General features: G+C 43.0%; 1 protein-coding gene across 3 annotated transcripts in view; it reads left to right on the forward strand.

Moving 5' to 3' along the window:
* The window catches only part of LOC129696661 (zinc finger protein 236-like), a 142,417-nt gene that overhangs the window by 53,816 nt on the left and 66,586 nt on the right, over positions 1–22,015 (forward strand). For all 3 annotated transcript variants that reach the window (XM_055634752.1, XM_055634753.1, XM_055634754.1), the window contains 7 exons: positions 295–471; positions 989–1,211; positions 3,046–3,318; positions 4,075–4,275; positions 10,694–10,847; positions 17,982–18,242; positions 20,663–20,931. In XM_055634752.1, the coding sequence (XP_055490727.1) occupies positions 295–471; positions 989–1,211; positions 3,046–3,318; positions 4,075–4,275; positions 10,694–10,847; positions 17,982–18,242; positions 20,663–20,931 (1,558 nt within the window). The remainder of the gene's footprint in view (positions 1–294; positions 472–988; positions 1,212–3,045; positions 3,319–4,074; positions 4,276–10,693; positions 10,848–17,981; positions 18,243–20,662; positions 20,932–22,015) is intronic.

The following is a 22,015-nucleotide window of genomic DNA, read 5'->3' on the forward strand; positions in this document are numbered from 1 at the left end:
AATTGGCTGTTAAGATGAAATGTTGGCTCAGTCTGTACTTATCATAAGTTGCTGCCTTTAAAGGAAATGGTCCCAATCTCTCAAATATATCCTTGTAAATGTCATCCCTCATACCAGCAATCATGATCTTAACTATTTTCTCTTATGCTATCACATCCCTATTGAGGAATTGAATTGAACATAGTATTCCATCTGAGGCTAGACCACTGTTTTATAAGAACAATGAATGATAGTAACCATGTATGAATTGCAGATTGGGTTTCATTTACTTATTCTTTTAAATTACAATGGCAGGCGATTGGATCATCACCAGTAACATCGGTCGGAGGTCATCAAGGAGCACAAGCAGTGACTGATGTTATTCAGCAGCTTCTGGAGCTGTCCGAGCAAGTGACTGGAGAGGGGTCGCAGTCTCAGCAGCCAGTGCAACAAATCACCATAGAGGGCAGTATTAATCAGGACATCTTGCAAGTGAGTTCTCCATCTCCACTTCACCAACTGTAGAAATTGTGTTGCAATGCCAAACTAGCTTCTGATTCTTTGAACTGACAGGCAAGTGACAATTAAAAAAGCACCATCTCTATTTTATTTTCTAAAATATCCTGGCGATACAAGTGAACTGGTGACACGAGAGCATGTTGGTCTCCTGGATTAAATTGTAATGAAAATAACAGAAAAATGATCTAGTTTTATTTGTTTTAAGTATCAAATGTCTCACGGCTGAATGTAGACCATATCTACTTAATATGCCCCCTTTTGCTGTAACTATTGCTCCCCTTGATATTCTTAATAAGCTGTGATTTAAAAATAAATAAATAAAGTAAAACAATTATTGCATTGCTGTCAAAGTTATCCTTGTCGTATATTTTCAACCAGATCACATTAACCAGCCTTTTCTCTTTTATGTAATTGTATGAGATAGATTTAACCTTTACTTGCTTTTTTTAAATGAGATTTTATTAAAAGACAACTTTAAATTCAATTACAGCAAGCCTTAGAAAACAGTGGGCTAACTACCATTCCCATTCAAGCTCATCAGTCGGAGTCTGGCCAGCCGAGGGCTTTGTTATCCCGAAGTCAGTCGCAGGATGCACAGGTTACACCCCTTCAACAGACCCAGCCTTCTGCTCCACAGTCACACCAACAGCGTTTGGAAAAGCTTTCTGGCAAGGAGAATGTGGATGTGGTGAAAAAAATGATGTTGTATCCCGGTAAGAATAAGATGGGGGGAGGGGGCGGAGGGGGGGGGACGGAAACTATCTCTTTAGTCCTTTGGTACGTATGAGATGCCTAATTATGTTCATGGAATTTTTCTGGAGTAAGTAGGAGTATTGCCAATGGCATAAGTTAATAACTGTTGACAAAATCACTTTGCATAAAGTCACTTTCCATAAAGTCACTTTGTGTGCTGTGACTTGGAATGCCCTATCTAAAATGGTGGAGGAATATTAAGTAATAATTTTCAAAGGATGGGTAGGAAGGAATTGCAGATGCTGGTTTAAACTGAAGACAGACACAAAAAGCTGGAGTAACTCAGCAGAACAGGCAGCATCTCTGGAGAGAAGGAATGGGTGGCATTTCGGGTTGAGACCCTTCAGACTCGATGGGTGATGTTTTCCTCACGACCCGAGACGTCACTCATTTCTTCTTTCCAGAGTTGCTGCCTGTCCCACTCAGTTACTCCAGCTTTTTGTGTCCATTTTCAAAGGATGATTGGGTAAAGGCTTGAAGTGCAAAATAATTGTAGAGCAATTGGGGAAAAGCAGGGTCTGCCCGCAAACTGGCACAAACACCAAATGGACTGAAGGACAATCTCCTGTAATGTGTGATTTTAGGATGTGAAGAATCATGCACAAATATTTTTGTCTTTTTAAAAACCTTGATTATGTGTGAATCAAAAATCATATTGGGAATAAAATGTCAAGATTGACAAAGACAAGTTTCAGACAGAGGGTGGTAGATTCATGGAACGGGCAGGTATAATAATATTTAAAAGCCATTTTGACAGGTACATCGATAGGATAGGTTTAGATCCTATGGCCCATGGGATGGATCCGGCCCGTAACCCGAAATCATCTGGCCTGCAGGGGTATTTTTTCTCAATTCGTTTTCGCGACCTGGGAACTGCAGCCAGTCCCGGGGACACGAGGAATCTGGAAACTGCAGAAAATTAATTGAAAAACTCATGAAAACTAATATGCAAATAACAACACTAGTTAATATAATAGAGAGAGTACAGATGAGATTTACTAGAATGTTGCCTGGGTTTCAACAACTAAGTTACAGAGATAGGTTGAATAAGTTAGGTCTTTATTCTCTGGAGCGCAGAAGGTTAAGGGGGGACTTGATAGAGGTATTTAAAATGATGAGAGGGATAGACAGAGTTGATGTGGACAAGCTTTTCCTTTTGAGCCCCATGACTTCAGAATTAAGGGACGAAGTTTAGGGGTAATATGAGGGGGAACTTCTTTACTCAGAGAGTGGTTAACGGTGTGGAATGAACTTCCAGTGGAAGTGGTGGAGACAGGTTCATTGGTATCATTTAAAAATAAATTGGATAGGCATATGGATGAGAAGGGACTCGAGGGTTATGGTATGAGTGCAGGTAGGTGGGACTAAGGGGAAAAAAATTTGTTCGGCACGGACTTGTAGGGCCGAGATGGCCTGTTCCCGTGCTGTAATTGTTATATGGTTATATTATATGGTAATATGTATTATTACTAATTTATGTATTATTAGTATGTTTTATTATATGTGGGTGTATATATATGTGTATGTATATGTATGTACGTGTGTGTGTGTATATGTGTGTGTGTGTGTGTGTGTGTATATGTGTGTATGTATGTTTATGTGTGTGTGTATATATGTATTTGTATGCATATACATGGGATGGGATTTGTAGATTTGGCTTGGGGAAATTATGAAATAATTTGATTTTAAAACTATGTTGATGCAATGAGGAGGAAGTACATATTGCATTTGTATATTCAATTAGATTTATTGTAAATAATTCTAGCTTTAACGATTCCTATTCTATATTCTCAGGTTCTGTCCGTCGTGTGAATGGAATTAGGTGGCACATGTGTACATATTGCACTAAAGAATTTAAAAAGCCTAGCGATCTAGTGCGACATATTCGCATCCATACTCATGAGAAGCCCTACAAGTGCACTCAGTGCTTCCGAGCTTTTGCTGTAAAAAGTACCCTCACTGCACACATGAAGACTCATACTGGCATCAAGGAATTCCGATGTCCCATGTGTGCAAAGATGTTTTCTACTCAAGGAAGTCTAAAAGTGCACCTTCGGCTACACACAGGTATCTTTATGATTCACGCACCAATTTGAATTGTTGCAATGATAACCCAGACATGCCCTTTAAAGAGAGCTTTAGACAAGTTCAAGCAAAATGTGCTTAGGACTGTGCCTGGTATCTCCAGACCCATTTCAGCCATTTAACTTTGGCTTCAAGCATAGGCCTCTCGATAAAAAGAAGGAAAGCCCCAGGGATGGTTATCATAGGCTCTGTGTATTCATTTTATATGTTCAGGCTAATATTTATAAAACTTTGCAAGATGTTGGGATGGGGTGGTCAGCCATGCTCTTGTGCTCTATAAAAAATAATCTGTTGTTGTTTTGTAAGTTCCATACGTTTATCCTTCCTTAGTGCAGTGTGTGGAGGTCAATTTGGCTGAATAAACACATATGATTCCAGTATGACGTTATTGGGACTTGGGAATACCTTTCGAATCTTGAAGGAATATCAGTTATCTCCCACATAGCACCCATTTTGAAGTTTTGTGGTGGATAAGATCTGACTTGGCGATGATCAAGAATTGAATATTTTTGTTCCACATTGTGCAATATCTTCAACACCTTTGCCATTGGAATGAGCCAAAGAATCATGATTTTAAAAAAAAAAGGAATTATTCTAGAATGCACAAAATGCACAAGGTTATTAGAATAAAATGTGTATCTAGAAAGGGAATGCACTTTGCCCTGATTTGTACTAATACTGCATTTTACAAGATCATCCAATTCTATTTTTCTATTGCTCTTCTGTTCTTGCGATCAGGAGCCAGACCATTTGACTGTCCACACTGTGACAAAAAGTTCAGGACCTCAGGGCATCGCAAAAGTCACATTGCTTCACATTTCAAAAACTTGCAGCTTAAGAAACGATTTCCACGCAAACCAGCCAAGATGCGGATTTTAAAGAACAGCGTCACTTTAACTGATATTCCACTCCAGGAGCCTATCCTCATCACCGATTCAGGTAAAGCTTTTTATTATATGTAACTTGATGAGAATAGGCAGCAATTGCAATATAATGCATACAGTGATACGTAAACATGTTGCAAATGCAAGATAATGATTACATAGTGTACAATAGCAAATGACTAAGAGTTTGTAAAACAATAAACACATGGTTTAATTGATGTACACAAACAAAAAGTAACATCCATGATGTTTATGTTGTTTCATCTTGACACTTCTGAGAAAAATATTGAACAGAAAAAAGTTGCAGTTTTCTTGAGATAAACCATCGTAGTTGAATAAATCAGTTAAAGCATTGTTTAAATTTGATATGTTTCTTATTATTCCCTATTGCACAGAAAATTAATGAATCTTTGGTGAATGCCGTAAAGAATCGGGAATTTGACTGCATAAATCGTACATCTGCCATAGAGAAAAAGTTAAACGTGGGACTCTCTAACAAGAGACGCCCAAGGAAAGATTTAAGATAGACACAAAAATCTGGAGTAACTCAGCGGGACAGGCAGCATCTCTGGAGAGAATGAATGCGTGACGTTCCGTCTGAAGAAGGTACTCGACCTGAAACATCACCCGTTCCTTCTCTCCAGTTTGGAACTGCGGATGCTGCCTGTTACTCCAGCTTTTTTTTGGTCAATCTTCGGTTTAAACCCGCATCGCAGTTCCTTATTACCCAAGGGAAGACTGGTTGGAAGTTTATATAATTAGAATTCTGAGGGTTTGATGTAGAGAAAACATTCCAATTTTAAGAAAAGAACACAACAAGATAGTAATTTAAAAAGAGAGGATATTCAGGAGAATATGTGTTCCATGTGTAAATAGCACAGGTGTCGGGATCGATGGATACAGATAGGTTGAATATTACAAGGCAAAACAGAGCTAAATTTAATCACCTAAGACCCATGGCTACCTTTGGACTGGCAATAAAGCAGTTTGAGCTGACTGTGTTCTGGAGGTATCCTTGGTAGCGAGGAAGCAAGTTGCTGAGCTGCTGCTCCCACAATACACTGAGAGGAGACACATTTTGGGGCAGAACTCTCCCTTGTAACAGATCTGTCAGGGCTCCGTAACAGTTGCAATAGACAATAGGTGCAGGAGTGGGCCATTCGGCCCTTCGAGTCAGCACCGCCATTCACTGTGATCATGGCTGATCATCCACAATCAGTACCCCCCGTGCCCTCCTTCTCCCCATATCCCTTGGCTCCGCTATCTTTAAGAGCTCTTTCTAACTCTCCTTCAGCAGAAAATTCCCCAGATTCAAAACTCTCTGGGTGAAAAAGTATTTCCTCATCTCCGTTGTAAATGGCCTTCCCCTTATTCTTAAACTGGTCCCTGGTTCTGGACTCCCGCAACATTGGGAACATGTTCCCTACCTCTAGCGCGTCCAATCTCTTAATAATCTTATTTGTTTCAATTAGATCCCCTCGCATCCTTCTAGATTACAGTGCATACAAGCCCAGTCGCTCCATTCTATCAACATATGACAGTCCCGCTATCCCGGGGATTAACCTTGTGAACCTACGCAGCACTCTCTTAATACAGGTGCACAACCTTTTATCCGGTGTTCCGGAAACCGAAAAACTCCGAAAACTGGCCATTTTTTCCAGATGTCGTCTGCGCACCAAAGCTCGCGTTTGGCGCCAAACTTGACCCGAAACGACCCACGGTCAACCCAGGTCTGTACTACTGTAGTGGCTGCCTCCTCCCCGAGACCGGGAGACGCTTAAACATCTGTAAATCATTGCTTAAATGTTAGTCAGTTAGTTTGGAGGGCTTTTATGTGAAGGGGGGGTGAAGGGGTAAACTTTAATTCTTAGTCCCCTACCTGGTCGGAGCGGCGAGGAGCGGTCAATGCCTTACCGGGTCGCCGTGCAGTAAGCTCCGCAGCGCTGTGGCCGGTGGGGCTGCGGGCGGCGCCGGTTGTAGCTCCGACCCCGGCAACTCTACCCCTGGCTGCGAGGCGCTCCAAATCCAGCGCGGCCCGCGGCCGGACGCCCCAGCTCCGCGAATGTCGGGAGTCGGCAGCGTCGCAGCGCTGGGATAACAGCGGGGAGCGGGCAATGCCTTACCGGGTCGCCGTGCGGCAAGCTCCGGAGCGCTGTGGCCGCCGACTCCCAACGTTCGCGGAGCGTCGCTGGATTTGGGGCCGCGCAGCCAGGGGTAGAGTTGCCGGGGTCGGAGCTCCAACCGGCGCCGCCCGCGGCCGGACGGAGCCCCCAGCTCCGCGAGGTTGGGAGTCGCCGACCAGGTAGGGGACTAAGAATTAAAGTTTCCCCCTTCACCCCTACTCCACCACCACCACATAAAATCCCTCCAAACTAACTGACTAACATTTATGCAATGATTCTCCCGGTCTCCGGGGAGGAGGCAGCTGCTCCAGACTTTTCAAGCCGCCCGCGCTACCTACCTAATCTACACTAAAAATCTTCCATTCGGAAATCCGAAAATGTCCGAAATCCGACAAGTGTCTGGTCCCAAGGCTTTCGGATAAAAGGTTGTGCACCTGTGGCAAGAATTCGAAACATCTCTGGTTTTCGAAGACATCTAAAAATTATTGTTTGCTGCACATTAATTTTTATTTTTTGTAAAAGAAACAAAATCTATTTGTTTAAAAAAAAAATTAGATTTAATTTCGTTTTATGAACTTTAAACAAAAAAATAATTGAAATCATTGAAACGACTTAAATGGAAAAATAAATAACCTTGCTCCTCACCTCTACACAAGTAATCCCCATCCGGATCTGATCATATGCCAGATCTGTTGGCCTGGAATGAGCGTTTTGGACTCTCAGCACAACAGGCTCTGATTTTGCTCTCCATATCGGGTTTTGCAATGGAGCCGAGTATGAGTTGCACTGGCATCTGTCACACGCGGCATGTCCTGGTCATAACAACAGGACTTATCTCAGATCAGGTAAATGCAGGCAGTTCTTTTTGGAGCTGCCGGCCACAGCTAGAGTAATCTGAATCAACCTGTTAGCTGAATTCTCTCTGCTGTATGTTTCTGTGTAATCTGATGAAATCTGAAGTGCGCTAATAACTATCACAAAGGTTGATCTGGAACACTTAAAGGTGTGCAGTCTTTGATTTTTATAATATACTAGACCAAGTGGGACTCGTTGGGTTGCGGGGGGGGCCTGTGGCGTCACACACACACTAACCACCACCCTTGATATTATATTAATATTATTAATTTGTTCCTTTTACCCCCATCCCCCACCCTATCCACTCACGCATAGCCCCCAACTCGCAGGCGCGGCTGGAGAGAGAGGGGCATAGAGAGGGCAGCAAAAGAGTCAGAGAGCAACCTACCCACCATGTGCCAACACGAGGACCTTGAGCGAGGCGGCGAGCGGGCAGGCAAGCGAGTGGGCGAACGGCAACCATTAGACCGCGAGTTTGGCCGCCGCTGTCTTCAGCTATGATCTTTGGTCTTCAGTCCAGGGCCCGACTTCATCTCCGGCTGCGTCTTTTGAATAACAAGGGGAACGAGGGAGGGTTGGGGGGGTGACGTCACTCGCAGCCCGAGGAAAAAGGCACGCAGACTCATTGTGACGTCATCAGCGAAAGATAGTCGTTTTTAAATTCAAAGTTTTGTCAGATTTTTTTTAACGTTTTCATTAATAACGAGAAATAAAGCATGGAATTTTCAGGTAAGGCGAGTTTGGACTCCACGGGCAAAATGTCTACGGAATATGTCAAAATGTTATCGTTACCGCGTCGTTTTTTTCGAGAAGATCCTCATACAAGATGAGAGTTTCATAAGTATAGAGATATACATATGCTACACACTAGAGGGTGTTTACCTGCCTAGCTGGCTTCTCAATCCCTTGTGATCCTCCTTGTTCTTCACAATCCTTGCTCCTTTACTTTGCTATTTGCTTCAGTTTATCCAACCTATTTTTTTTTTTATCTGTGACTTCCTTTGATGCTTTCAAAAGCCTATTAACTGTTTGTTTTCCTGTTCTGAGCATTTCTTTTCCCAGTCTTTCCTCTTACTGATGCACTTCTTACTGAGAGACATTTTAAGCTTAGGCATGATAGAAGTTGTCTATTGTAATATAACAAATGAATAGGAGCTGACCACCGCAGATGTAGGTAACCCGTGGATTCAGAGTGATACCAGTTTACTTCTGGTGTCTGGACAGACCAGATTTAAAGGACTCCGAACTTCTGTCTAGTCGATGAGACTCAATTGAAATGAGTTTAGATAATTAAAATGCAGAAAATCTTAATTGTAAACGTAAACTGATAGAATTGTACAATTTATTGATGCCCAGAAAATAAGATGATATTTTCGGGCAAAATTTCCACTCAGTAAAAGAAAGGATGTGGCTTTATTTTTTTAATTCAGCTTGATAATGGACTTTCATTGCTGTTCCCTTTCCAACAACAATTGGTCCTTTTCAATAACCTGCTAGGTACCACCAGTGTTTTCTGAATTTTAATTTCAAATAAGGCAGAATCTGGAATGTTAACCAACGGGTGCAAAATCTGACTGCTGTGTGCAGCTGATGTAAGTTGAAAGGTGAAGTAAGGTGGCCGATTGGGAAAGGGGGGAGATGCAGCGAGACCTGGGTGTCATGGTACATCAGTCATTGAAGGTAGGCATGCAGGTGCAGCAGGCAGTAAAGAAAGCGAATGGTATTTTAGCTTTCATTGCAAAAGGATTTGAGTATAGGAGCAGGGAGGTTCTACTGCAGTTGTACAGGGTCTTGGTGAGACCACACCTGGAGTATTGCGTACAGTTTTGGTCTCCAAATCTGAGGAAGGACATTATTGCCATAGAGGGAGTGCAGAGACGGTTCACCAGACTGATTCCTGGGATGTCAGGATTGTCTTATGAAGAAAGACTTGGGTTATACTATCTAGAATTTAGGAGATTGAGAGGGAATCTTATAGAAACTTACAAAATTCTTAAGGGGTTGGACAGGCTAGATGCAGGAAGATTGTTCCCGATGTTAGGGAAGTCCAGGACAAGGGGTCACAGCTTAAGGATAAGGGGGAAATCCTTTAAAACCGAGATGAGAAGAACTTTTTTCACACAGAGAGTGGTGAATCTCTGGAACTCTCTGCCACAGTGGGTAGTTGAGGCCAGTTCATTGGCTATATTTAAGAGGGAGTTAGATGTGGCCGTTGTGGCTAAGGGGATCAAGGGGTATGGAGAGAAGGCAGGTACGGGATACTGAGTTGGATGATCAGCCATGATCATATTGAATGGCGGTGCAGGCTCGAAGGGCCGAATGGCCTACTCCTGCACCTAATTTCTATGTTTCTATGAAATATCACAGTAGGGCAGGGGTCGGCAACCTTGTTCTGCAGAGGGACCAGGACACATGTCTGAGCGGATGGCGGGCCACATCTATCACGTGCTCACATAGATCCTACCCTGGATGGCAGGCATCAAATCACGTGTCACATAGATCCTGCCCCTTCGAGGACGCCACCCGGAGCACTGGCCCCTAGTTACGGGTACTCACGAACACGGCGTACCTACAGGCCATTGCCTTGGCTCTGTCCTGAAGCCGGTGGCTCAAATACTCACACTCACTCGCCCTCGGCGTATTGACAACCCTGATCCCGATAGTGAAGCCCAGGATGCAGTACAGCCAGAGCTCGGTCCTGCTCGGGCGCTCGGCGGCTCCGCAGTTGCGGCCGCCAGCGCAGGCCTCCTTGCATCACCGCGCCTGGGCGCCTCGGGCCCGGAAGGTACGGAGATGAAGGAAGTCTGCGGGCCAGATGACTACGGGAAAAAAATGTGCTTGTGGGCCGGATGATTTTGGGTTACGGGCCGCATTCGACCCGGGGGCTGTAGGTTCCCAACCACTGAAGTAGGGGGTGCTGTTTCAGGTTTGAAGATCACTTGCACATCTGCAAAAATATTAACATAGTATTTTGATGTTGAGTTGCAGATAAAACACCCTGTTGGAATATAAGTATGTTTGCAATATTTAAGTAGAAATTGCCTGGTACTGTAAATGTTGATCTTGTACGACCTCTTGTTTGAATGCTACTACAGAATTTTGATTTGCTGCAATTTAAGTATGAAATTAGGCAGTAATTCACAAGTAATAACTGCATAATGCTATACTGTGGGATCAATCAAAGAATGTTGGGAAATGAATACGATGGCTGATTGCCAGTGGTGTGGCACATTGAGCACCTGTTGTCTTTCTGGATCTGGATGTAATACGTTGCAAAGCTCTAGATAGAGCAACTCAACACTATGGTGGTGGTGGACATGCTAGTCGAGATGCAGATGCTTTCTGGATCTGGTCTAGTGACATCATTCCTTTCATAATCCTTTTCTCTGCAGGTTTATGCTTTGAGCCCGAAATAAAACCATGAATTTATTCAGAGCTTTAAAAATGTATGAAAATTAAGTTCATTTCAAAGCTTCCTGTTTTTTCTCCCTGTAGGCCTCATCCAGCAAACCCCACGGAATAGCCAGTTGTACAGTCATTATCTGGCAAATGGCATCATTACTGACGGACTGGGTGGGGATAGGCCATACAAATGTGCATATTGCAACAAGGGATTTAAAAAATCCAGCCATCTTAAGCAACATATCAGGTATGAATAATAATATTGTTTGTTTGAAGTGGTTTAAAGCTTCTTGTTGATGTGGATGGTTTGCTTACAATCTGTATAGCTGACACTAATATTGATTCATTCAGTGCAAGAGGGTATTCAACCCAGATTAACTGTACTGGTTTTATGGAACAGTTTAGGGATTAATTTAGCGATATAGTAGCAATGTTACAAAATTTTGAGATTTAAAAAATCAAGTCTGCAATTTATCCCATCAGATAAAGCATAACAATGTTTAATTTGATACCTAATTCACTTTCATATCTCAAGTAATAAAAAGGTTATGGCCATTTTTATACTCGGAAATTAGCATCTTGTTCCCTATTGATTTTCTATGGACATAACAAAAAAGATGTGATCGTGGACAGTCAAAAGCCCATAACCTTCTTAAAAATTAAGAGAACTGAATGAAATTTTCAGTTATCATAGATTGAAGCATTCTGAAACAAATATAAAATAATCTTACTTGGATGACCTGAAATTAAAGCATATAATTAGTTATTTACTCAATTGTAGCCAATTTCAAACTTCAATTACTATATCTAAACATCTATCCATTTCTTATGAAATGATTAACATTTTTAAAGATAGCCCATGCTCCAAATAATATCTACAACATAATTCACAATAAAACATCCTTTTTAAATCATTTACATCAATTTGAGCCCGGCCAAAACCATGAATTTAGTGTTCAGATTGCTGTAAATTAAAAGTCATTTTAAATCTGTTTTCTAGTGGGTTCCTGTGAACGCGCCTGGTTTTTTCTCACTGTGCAGGCCTTTGTCCCTCAAACCCCACGGAATAGCCAGTTGTACAGTCATTATCTGGCAAAAATGAATACTTACTGACGGACTGGGTGGGGATAGGGTTCTTACAAATGTCCATATTGCAACAAGGGATGTAAAAAATAAGGTATCTTAACAACTATATCAGGTTTGCTTTATAAAATTGTGGGGCTGCGAGAGGTTGCGAGTTTAAAGAGTGATTTTTATGTGGACTATAGTATCAGTACAAGGCATAAAAACTAATAATACCTTTTGCGACGGGGTCTTTCAGCGATTTTTCCGTTAATGATTTACTAGCAGTGAACATTTTCGATTGCAACAGCCTAGTAAAAATCGCGTTTTAAACCCGCCCCCTCCAAACAGCGCCAAAATCGCACACACGGGGTAGGGCAGATGCTCAGCCACGATTCAGGTAGGTTTTGTAACATACCTAGATATAGCATGGAAACAAACGCTTTGGCCATGCAGACGATCGATCACCCGTTCATTCTAATTCTATGTTATCACACTTTCTGATCCACTCCCTACACGCTAAGAACAATTTTACAGATGCCAATTAACCTACAAACCCGCAAGTCTTTGGGATGCGGGAGGAAACCGGAGCATCCTGAGGAAACCCACGTGATCGCAGGGAGAACGTTCAAACTCTACAGAGACAGCTCCCGCGGTCAGGTTCGGCCCCGGGCCTCTGGCTCTGTGAGGCCACTGTGCTGCCCCTAAAGTTGTTCTTCTGCTCTTTCCCAATTTTTCTATTAAAAGCTTTTGGTAAATGAAGATAGAAATACTAATGCATCTGCACTTAACACATGCACACATTTTTCATAATATTGCAAATCAATATATTTCTCAGATTTTGTTTCCGCAGTTTCAAGTAAAAAACGTATAAGCTCTGGCCAGTACTAAACAAAATAGTGAATAACTTTTGAAAAGAGATGCTATAAAAGTTTAACTCTACAGCCATGACTACCAAATACAAATCCAGTTTTTAAATATTTGCGTAACCATTTATTTGCCACTTGAATGTTCTATTGAAGCCAGCGAGACTTAATGGCCTCCAACATTGTAATCATCTGTGAATTCAGATTTCTCCTTTTACTTGTCCTCTCATTCTTGGATGCTTTCAACAATACAATACAATACGGTTTTATTTGTCACTAACTTTATTTTACTAACTTTGAATACTCACGGCCATTAGGCGATTCCGTATAATTTTAATGTAAGCCATTTTTTATTTTGTTTTACTTGGAATGGATGAAACATTCAATAACTATGCTATTTGTAATACATTTTAGTTGTATGAATCAAATTGGATCAGATTAGCACTAGTATCGAGGATTTTTTTTTAATGCAGAACCAAAAGAATTATGATTTAAAATACTGCCCAACTCACCTGGAGTCAAGTCAAGAGTGTTTTATTGTCGTATGTCCCGGATGGGACAATGAAATTCTTATTTGCTGCAGCACAACAGAATATGTGAATATGTAAACATAGTACATAACAGGGAAAGAAAAAGTTCAATAAATAGTGCAATAATAATAGTCTTTGCAGTTCAGAGCTCAGAGCTTATTTGTTGTAGTGTTTAATAGCCTGATGGCTGTAGGGAAGAAGCCGTTCCTCGATGTTACGGTTTTCAGGCCACTGTACCTTCAACCTGATGGCAATGCTGAGATGAGTGTGTGGCCAGGATGGTGTGGGTCCTTGATGATTTTGGCTGCCTTTTTGAGGCTGCGACTACGATAGATCCCTTCAACAGTGGGGAGGTCAAAGCCGGTGATGGACTGGGCAGTGGTCACAATCTTTTGTAGTCTTTTTCGCTCCTGGACGTTCAAGTTGCCGAACCAGGTCACGATGCAACCAGTCAGAATGCTCTCTGCCGTGCACCTGTAGAAGTTTAGGAGAATCCTCTTCGACATGCTGAAACTCTGTAATCTTCTCAGGAAGTAGAGTTGCTGATTCTTTATAATTGCATCGGTGTGCTGGGTCCAGGAAAGATCTTCGGAATTATGCACGTCCAGGAATTTGAAGTTATTGACTGTTTGATGTGAACAGGATTGTGGGTCCTCATCCTTCCCCTACCAAAGTTCACAATCAGTGCCTTGGTCTTACTGATGTTGAGAGCCAAGTTGTTGTGCGGGCTCCATTTGGTCAGTGGGTCGATCTCACTTCTATACTCTGACTCGTCTCCATCTTGATTCATCCAACAACGGTGGTGTCGGCGGCGAACTTGATGATGGAGTTCGCATTATGTCCGGCTACGCAGTCATGGATATAGAGTGAGTAAAACAGGGGGCTGAGCACGCAGCTTTGAGGCACTCCCGTACTAATTGTTACTGAGGATGAAGTGTTTCCACCAATTCGAACAGACTGTGGTCTGTGGATGAGGAAGTCGAGGATCCAATTGCAGAAGGATTCACAGAGACCCAGTTCCGTGAGCTTGGTAACCAGCTTGGAAGGGATGATGGTATTAAACACCGAGTCCTTATGTAGTCGATAAACAACAGCCTTACGTAAGTGTTTTTATTGTCTAAGTGGTCCAATGCGGAGTGGAGAGCCAGTGAAATTGCATCTACCGTTGACCTGTTGTGGCGGTAAGCGAACTGTAATGGGTCGAGGTTCTTGTCAAGGTAGGAGTTGATGTGCACCATAACTAATCTCTCAAAGCACTTCATCACCACAGACGTTAGTCATTGAGGCACGTCACCTTACCCATCTTGGGCACTGGTATTATTGATGCCCTTTTAAAGCAGGTGAGAACCTCAGACTTCAGAAGTGAGAGGTTGGAAATGTCTGCAAAAACTCCAGCCAGTTGGTCTGCACAGGTCTTGAGAACTCTACTGAGTATGACATCAGGTCCAGGTGCTTTCCGAGGGTTCACCCCCACTGAAGGATCTTCTGACGTCAGCCTCTGTGACTGTGACTGTAACACCGTCAAGGCGAATGGGGGCTCGGGAAGGCATATCAGTGTTCTCCCTATCGAACCGTGCGTAGAACACATTGAGCTCGTTGGGGAGTGATGCTTCGCTGTCATTTGAGCTGCTTCCTGATTTTGCATTGTAGGAGGTGATGGCATTCAAGCCCTGCCACAATTGCCGAACATCCGCATCATTCTCCAGCTTGGAGCAGAATTCCCTTTTGGCCTTTTTGATGGCCTTACCAAGGTCGTATCTGGACTTATAGACCTCTGCATCACCAGACCTGAATGCCCGGGATCTGGTCTTCAGAAGAATGCGGATCTCATGGTTCATCCAAGGCTTCTGGTTAGGAAACACTCCGAAGGTTTTTGTTGGGCCACAGTCCTCCACACATTTCCTTATGAAGTCTGTAACGACTGTGGCTTATTAATTCGGGTCCGTTGCCGAGTCCCTGAACATTGCCCAGTCTACAGACTCCAAGCAGTCCTGGAGTTGTTCCTCTGCCACCCCTGACCAGTTCTGTACAGTCCTCATCTCTGGGGGTGCTTTCTTCAGTTGCTGCCTGTATGCAGGAAGAAGCAGCACTTCATCGTCAGGTGTCCCAGGTGTGGAGATCAGAAGTTAAGGGCCTGTTCCACTTTCCCGAGTTACTCACAAATTCTCCCGAGTTTTCCCCTTGATACAAACTTGAAGAATTACGGTAATAGCCAGCTGTACGTACTTGGGGCTATTTTTTTTTACTCATGGACATTTTTCAACATGCTGAAAAAACGTCCCAACTTACCTAATGCCCCGATTACCTACGGCTGGCATTACAAGCCGCTACGAAATATCTACTGACTCCTACTGACTCCTAAGGATTCGCTGTGGCCATTCTCCGAGTTTGAATCATGTGGGAAAACTCAGGAGAATTTGTGAGTAACTCGGGAAAGTTGGACAGGCCCTTTAGACAGAACTGCCACGTTTGAGCACCACAACGAGTTGACCTCTCCCTTTCCCAGATAGAAACATAAAAACATAGAAAATAGGTGCAGTAGGCCATTCGGCCCTTCGAGCCTGCACCGCCATTCAATATGATCATGGCTGATCATCCAACTCGGTATCCCGCACCTGCCTTCTCTCCATACCCCCTGATCCCTTTAGCCACAAGAGCCACATCTAATTCCCTCTTAAATATAGTCAATGAACTGGCCTCAACTACCTTCTGTGGCAGAGATTTCCAGTCTCTGTGTGAAAAATGTTTTTCTCATCTCGGTCCTCAAAGATTTCCCCCTTATCCTTAAACTGTGACCCCTTGTTCTGGACTTCCCCAACATCGGGAACAATCTTCCTGCATCTAGCCTGACCAACCCCTTAAGAATTTTGTAAGTTTCTATAAGATCCCCCCTCAATCTTCTAAATTCGAGTACAAGCCGAGTCTATCCAGTCTTTCTTCATATAAAAGTCCTGACATCCCAGGAATCAGTCTGGTGAACCTTCTCTGTACTCCCTCTATGGCAAGAATGTCCTTCCTCAGATTAGGAGACCAAAATTGTACGCAATACTCCAGGTGTGGCCTCACCAAGACCCTGTACAACTGCAATAGAACCTCCCTGCTCCTATACTCAAATCCTTTTGCTATGATGGATGGGGTGGCCTACGATGGATGGAGAAACCTTCAGGCTGGACCGCTGAGTGTGGGGAGCTGGGTGTGAGCCATGTCTCTGTGAAACAGAGCATTCCCTCAGCTCCCTTTGATAAAGCAGCCTTGCCCTTAAGTCCTTCACTTTGTTTTCTAGTGACTGTACGTTGGCCAGTAGGATGATAGGGAGGGGGGCCCGAAGTCCCCTGCACTTCAGTCTTACTTGTAGTCCTGCCCGATGACCACGTTTCCGTACTCCATGAAGGCCTCCTCGGTGTTTAAAGGTACAGTACTTGCGAGTCTCCGCGAAGTCGGGGATTCCCCAGCGATCGAGAATTCCATTACAGTCGGCACCTCCAGCTCCGTTGCTGCTGGGAGATCCTGCCCGACGGCCTCGATTCCGGACTCCATGAAGGCCTCCCCGGTGTTTACAGGTACAGTACTTACTGTACCTGCGAGCCTCCGTGAGGTTGGGGATTCCCCTCCGATCGGGAATTCCTTTACAGTCGCTACCTCCAGGAGATCGCAGTTGCGCTAATGCATTTAAATGCGTTAGCAGCTTGCTGCTTACATCGCTGGTTTCTGCAGATTCTTTTATACAGGTGAGCTCAGAAATACTATTTTTGAAGATGTTCTGTCATGCAGCTGGCAAAATGTCGCCGCAGGTAGGCGCCATCTTAGCAACACTAAGGATCTGGAGGATCTTGTCTTGAATATGTAATTTTGCAGGAAAATGCCAAACTTACCTTGGAAAATTATTGCAATTGACATCAATTTGCCCTCCAATTGCCAATCACACCCAAAACAGATCCACGTGGCCTTGTTGAAACTGGCTTCTGAGCAACCATGCACTTCAAAGATCTGAGAAAAACTTTGTTCATTTGAAATGTTTTATAGCAAGTGCTTGTGAAGACGAGTCAGAGTGCATATCTCTTTTGTATTTTAATTTTGTAAACGTATTAAACTTACACCTCTAAAATGTGTCATTCTACCCAATGGCCATGTTTATATTCCACATGAGCCCCTTTCCATTCTATTTCTCCAGATGAACCCTGGGATTCAGGACTGTTTATTTCTGGACAGACTGTGGTTATCTCTCTAGATTTCACTTAAGAGGGGATCTAGGTTGTCTTCTCAACAAACTGCTTAAGGGTTTGACGTGGAAAGGAAGATTGTTCCCGATGTTAGGGAGTCCAGGGAAGCTTCAAATAAAGGGGAAATCCTTTAAAACCGAGATGAGAAGAATGAACAGACTCTGAACTCTCTGCCACAGAGGGTAACATGAGGGGGTTCATTGGCTATATTTACTCAGTTAGAGTGGTAGCCCTTGTGGCTAATGGGATCAGGGAAGGTGGAGAGGAGGCAGGTACGGTTACGAGTTTTGATCAGCCATGATCAAATTGAATGGCGGTGCAGGCTGGAAGGGCCGAATGGCCTACTCCTGCACCTGATTTCAGGTATCTATGGGACTATGAGGAGATTTCCATTCTACTTCTTCGGCACGGACCCTATCAGGGTCGAGATGGCCTTCTTGCTCCGTGCTTATAATTTCACTTAATCCATCTAGGTTGTCTTCTCAACTACTGCTTATGGTAACACACTCCATATTCTAACCACTCTCTGGGTAAAGAAGTTTCACCTGAATTCCCAGTTGGAGTCAATTGATGACTATCTTATATTTAGTATTCATTATCGCAGAAGTTAAAATGAAGGGGAAAAAAGTAACATCTGATGATTTTGATTTCTGTGGTAAGATGGTGTTGACGGTTGCAATCAACTAGTTTGTTCTTGTTTCAGGTCGCATACAGGAGAGAAACCATTCAAATGTTCACAGTGTGGCAGAGCCTTTGTTTCGTCAGGGGTCCTTAAGTCACACATCCGGACGCATTCTGGCCTCAAGGCCTACAAATGTTTGATTTGTGATGGGACTTTCACCACGAACGGCAGCCTGAAAAGGCACATGTCCACCCACAGTGAGGTGCGTCCCTTCATGTGCCCCTATTGTCAGAAAACGTTCAAGACTTCCATGAATTGTAAAAAGCATATGAAGACGCATAGGTAAGAGCTTTTTAAGTGACCTTCCATGCATTCAGTTGAAGCTTCACTCTTTCTGCATAGTACACCTCCTTTAACTTTAAAGGGTTTTTCAGCTAATTCAGTTGAAATGAAGTGGTACATGGAAGGAGATAGAGCTGATTTTAGGTGTGATGGGTTAGGTGCTGAGAGGCTATTTCTACTGGTTGGAGACTAGCTAGCATCCGGAGACCATTCAAGACTGAGGTGATTGTGAATATTTAGAATTCTACAGTGCCATGCCTGATCAGTTACTAAAGATGTTCATTACTGGGGTTGATACTTTAAATAAAATCCAGCAGTAAAGGGATCTGGCAAGAAAGTTAATTTGATATAGAAGTTCAACATTAATTTTAATGGTGGAACATGCATACCTGAAATTTTCATTTACATCCTTGTCTCAGGGCAGTGTTTTTAAGAGTTCTGCTTCTGTGTTTACTTCTCGGGGCCCAAAGAGGTCCTAATGTTAATGGAAGAGTTGAACGTGACGATAGGAGGGAAGGATTGGTTTTTAGTAGTTCTTCCATCAAGTCCAAGATGGGGGTTCTGAGATATACAGCACTTTGCAAGGAGTTTGGGCCAAAGGTATCTGTATCTTACACGGACTTGGGGGAACACTGGTGAATCTTCTGACCCCACAAAGATTTGAGAACCTTACTTGAAATGACTTCAGTTCAAGATTCAGCTATTATGGTACTGCTGCCAAGCATCCTGCTTAACCCAGTGCTGATGAAACTGAGTTTCCATGAATATGGTATGCCACTGATTTGCATTAATGCATTGGGTCCCACCTGAAGACAACATGTATCTTAGAAAATCAACTGAGAAGGATCAGAATTGATGTATTGTCCATCCACTTTTGTGCCACCATCCCTCCACCTCTATCCCTCCACTTAATTTTTGCAAGTGGAGGAAGTGGAATTATACTTCTGCCTCGCTAACTCACCATACATGTAATCACACACCGGGTTCTAGTATTGGAATTGAGCATTTCGAGCTCGAGTGTAAAATGCAGAATGAATTCTTGACAAGCAAACCGTATCTTGTATTAAATTTTAGTCAATTATCCTGACTTTAATGCAATGTATTACTTGTGTAAGACCTAACCAAGGTAGTATTACTTGGGTATTACACATAGCAATGAATAAGTCTAATCTTAAGTGTAAGTTCTATCAGTCTAAACTTAGATGTATTTATAGATCTAAAGTCTCTATGGTTATCTAGCTATCCAACAAGAAACATTCAGATAGTTAGAGACCAATTATGTTTCGCTGCCTTCAGTTGACGTGACAAAATATATTTATCAGCTTACGAAATCACAGCTATTGGGGCTAATATGCACATGTAAAGGTCCCAAACCAACAATGAAATGATGAGCAAATTATCTGTTAAGGGAGGTATTAAAGGAAGACTTTGTTGTTCTACTTTGAGTTCATGATGAAACAGAGACATGTTCAAAAAAATAAACTGCTAGAAGAACTGAGTGGGTCAGGCAACATCTGTCAAGAGAAATGGGCGGGTGCCGCTTTGCGTCGAGGCCTTCCACAGCTGCCGAGTCCATCAAACATTGTTTTTGCTCAAAAGCATCTGCAGTCTACGGGTCCTGTACTGTATGTTCACCGGAGAATACAGTCAAAGGTTTGGAAGCAATATCCCACTTAAACCAGCACCCCCAACATTACAGCATTTTGTCCTTGCCGCATTGGAATGGCTACATAGATCTCTGAAGTGGAATTTGAACCCTTATCTACCTATTTGGGTGATAATGATATACACTGAACAATGTGGCATAGGCAGTTATTTTATTTGCACAATTCGAGGAGCATCAAATGGGTGAGTGTCTATCCTATCTTGATGTAGGAATCACAGTCAAGTGAATGAAAGCCCTTTACTGTTTGGCTTTGATACACAGGTAAGATTTAACATAGTTAAAGCTGCAGCAAAGAAGGAAATATATAATAAAAGGTTGTTTTAATTGTTGCTTGAAATGTACTCAACATTAGCAAGCCAATAGTTGTATCCCATTTGATATTGCCCTCAAGTCTAGAGTTACCTGCTGGTCAGACATATTAGGAAAATCTGATTCCCTTCCTTGCTAAACTATGGTATGCTAGTTAGGGTTTTAGAACACAAAGAAGCTGGAGAAACTCAGCGGGTGCAACAGCATCTATGGAGCGAAGGAAATGGGCAACGTTTCGGGCCGAAACCCTTCTTCAGACGGAAGAAGGGTTTCATCAGGGTTTTAGAACTATTGTCTGAGTCGGTAAGTAATCTGTGGGGTGATAATCCTGTATAATTCAGTACCATAATTACCAGGCATAGTTGAGAAAGAAATGCAAATGTACAAATATCAAACATTTCTTTCCAATCCTGTACCACCTACATTAATTTGTTTTTATGTTCAGGTATGAGCTTGCTCAACAGATACAGCAGCAGCAACAACAGCAGGCAGCACCCCTGGATGACGATGGCTTGGTCGAATCTATGGAGCAGCAAACTGACCCAACTACTGGACAGGCACAAGTTCAGATTCAGCCAAATGAACTACAGCAGCCTTCAACAATCAGTGCTGACCACCAGACCATGCTCGGCCTGAGTCAAGAGCAGATTGTGGGACCTCAGCAAACTGGGCTCGGCCAACAGCTTACAGACCAGCAGCTTGTACAGGATGAAGGTACGGTTGGGAAAACTACACTGTACGACACAAACATGGTGCACATTTTTTGAACAACATTGCTGGCTAGAAAGATAGAAATAACACATTTAAATGGTGCACATTTACTGCTTTCAGTTGGAAGGGGCACATTTATCCTGATTTTCCCCAGTTTGGTAGGAGATCCGCTGGACTTGCCTTCTTAAGGATTCTCACTGACCTATCTACCTAACACCGCCTGCACACTTCTAACATGCTCACTGTAAACTTGAGGAGCAGCAACTTGTCTTCTGTCTTGGTGCTTTGCAGCCTTTCAGTGGCGCAGCGGTAGAGTAGCTGCCTTACAGTGCTTGCAGCGCTGGAGACCCGGGTTCGATCCTGACTACGGGTGCTGTCTGTAAGGAATTTGTATGTTCTCCCTGTGACCGTGTGGGTTTTCTCTGAGATCTTCAGTTTCCTCCCACACTCCAAAGACGTACAGGTTTGTAGGTTAATTGACTTGGTAAAAGTGTAAAGTGTCCCTAGTGTGCGGAGGTAAGATAGTGTTAATGTGCAGGGATCGCTGGTCTGCGCAGACTCGGTGGGCCGAAGGGCCGGTTCCACGCTGTATCTCTAAACTAAACTAAACTTTCAGACTCCATGTCAAATAGCCAGTCATGCTGTAGCTGATCCATCTGCATAATTATTTCCATCTTGCCTTCTCCACTAACACTGCTTGACCAGCTGGTCATTTCCTGCAGCTCTGACCTACATTTTGCAATCCTTTGTATGCTCCTTTTGTTTGTTTTCTGGCTCATTGGTTAGCCTCATAACCTGTCACCCAGGTGGTCTCATGCAGTTTAACATTGCAGCCACCCTGATTTTGCTCTATCAGCATTTCCCTTTGTCATGCTCTTCCCTCCTCCATCCTATTTCCTATTTGCAACTTGATTTCAGTCTTTCTGCTACTAACAATAGGTCTTCTACCTGAAGTGATAAATCTTTTCACCTTCCATGGATGCTGTCTGATCTGAGTGTTTCCAGCATTTTATATTTTTGTTTCAGATTTCCTGTATCTGCATTTTTTAGTACAGATGGCCAAATTGCCCTTCTCATGAATGCCAAA

Source organism: Leucoraja erinacea, chromosome 4 (genome assembly GCF_028641065.1).
Source record: "Leucoraja erinacea ecotype New England chromosome 4, Leri_hhj_1, whole genome shotgun sequence".
In the NCBI taxonomy this organism is placed as follows: Eukaryota; Metazoa; Chordata; class Chondrichthyes; order Rajiformes; family Rajidae; genus Leucoraja; species Leucoraja erinaceus.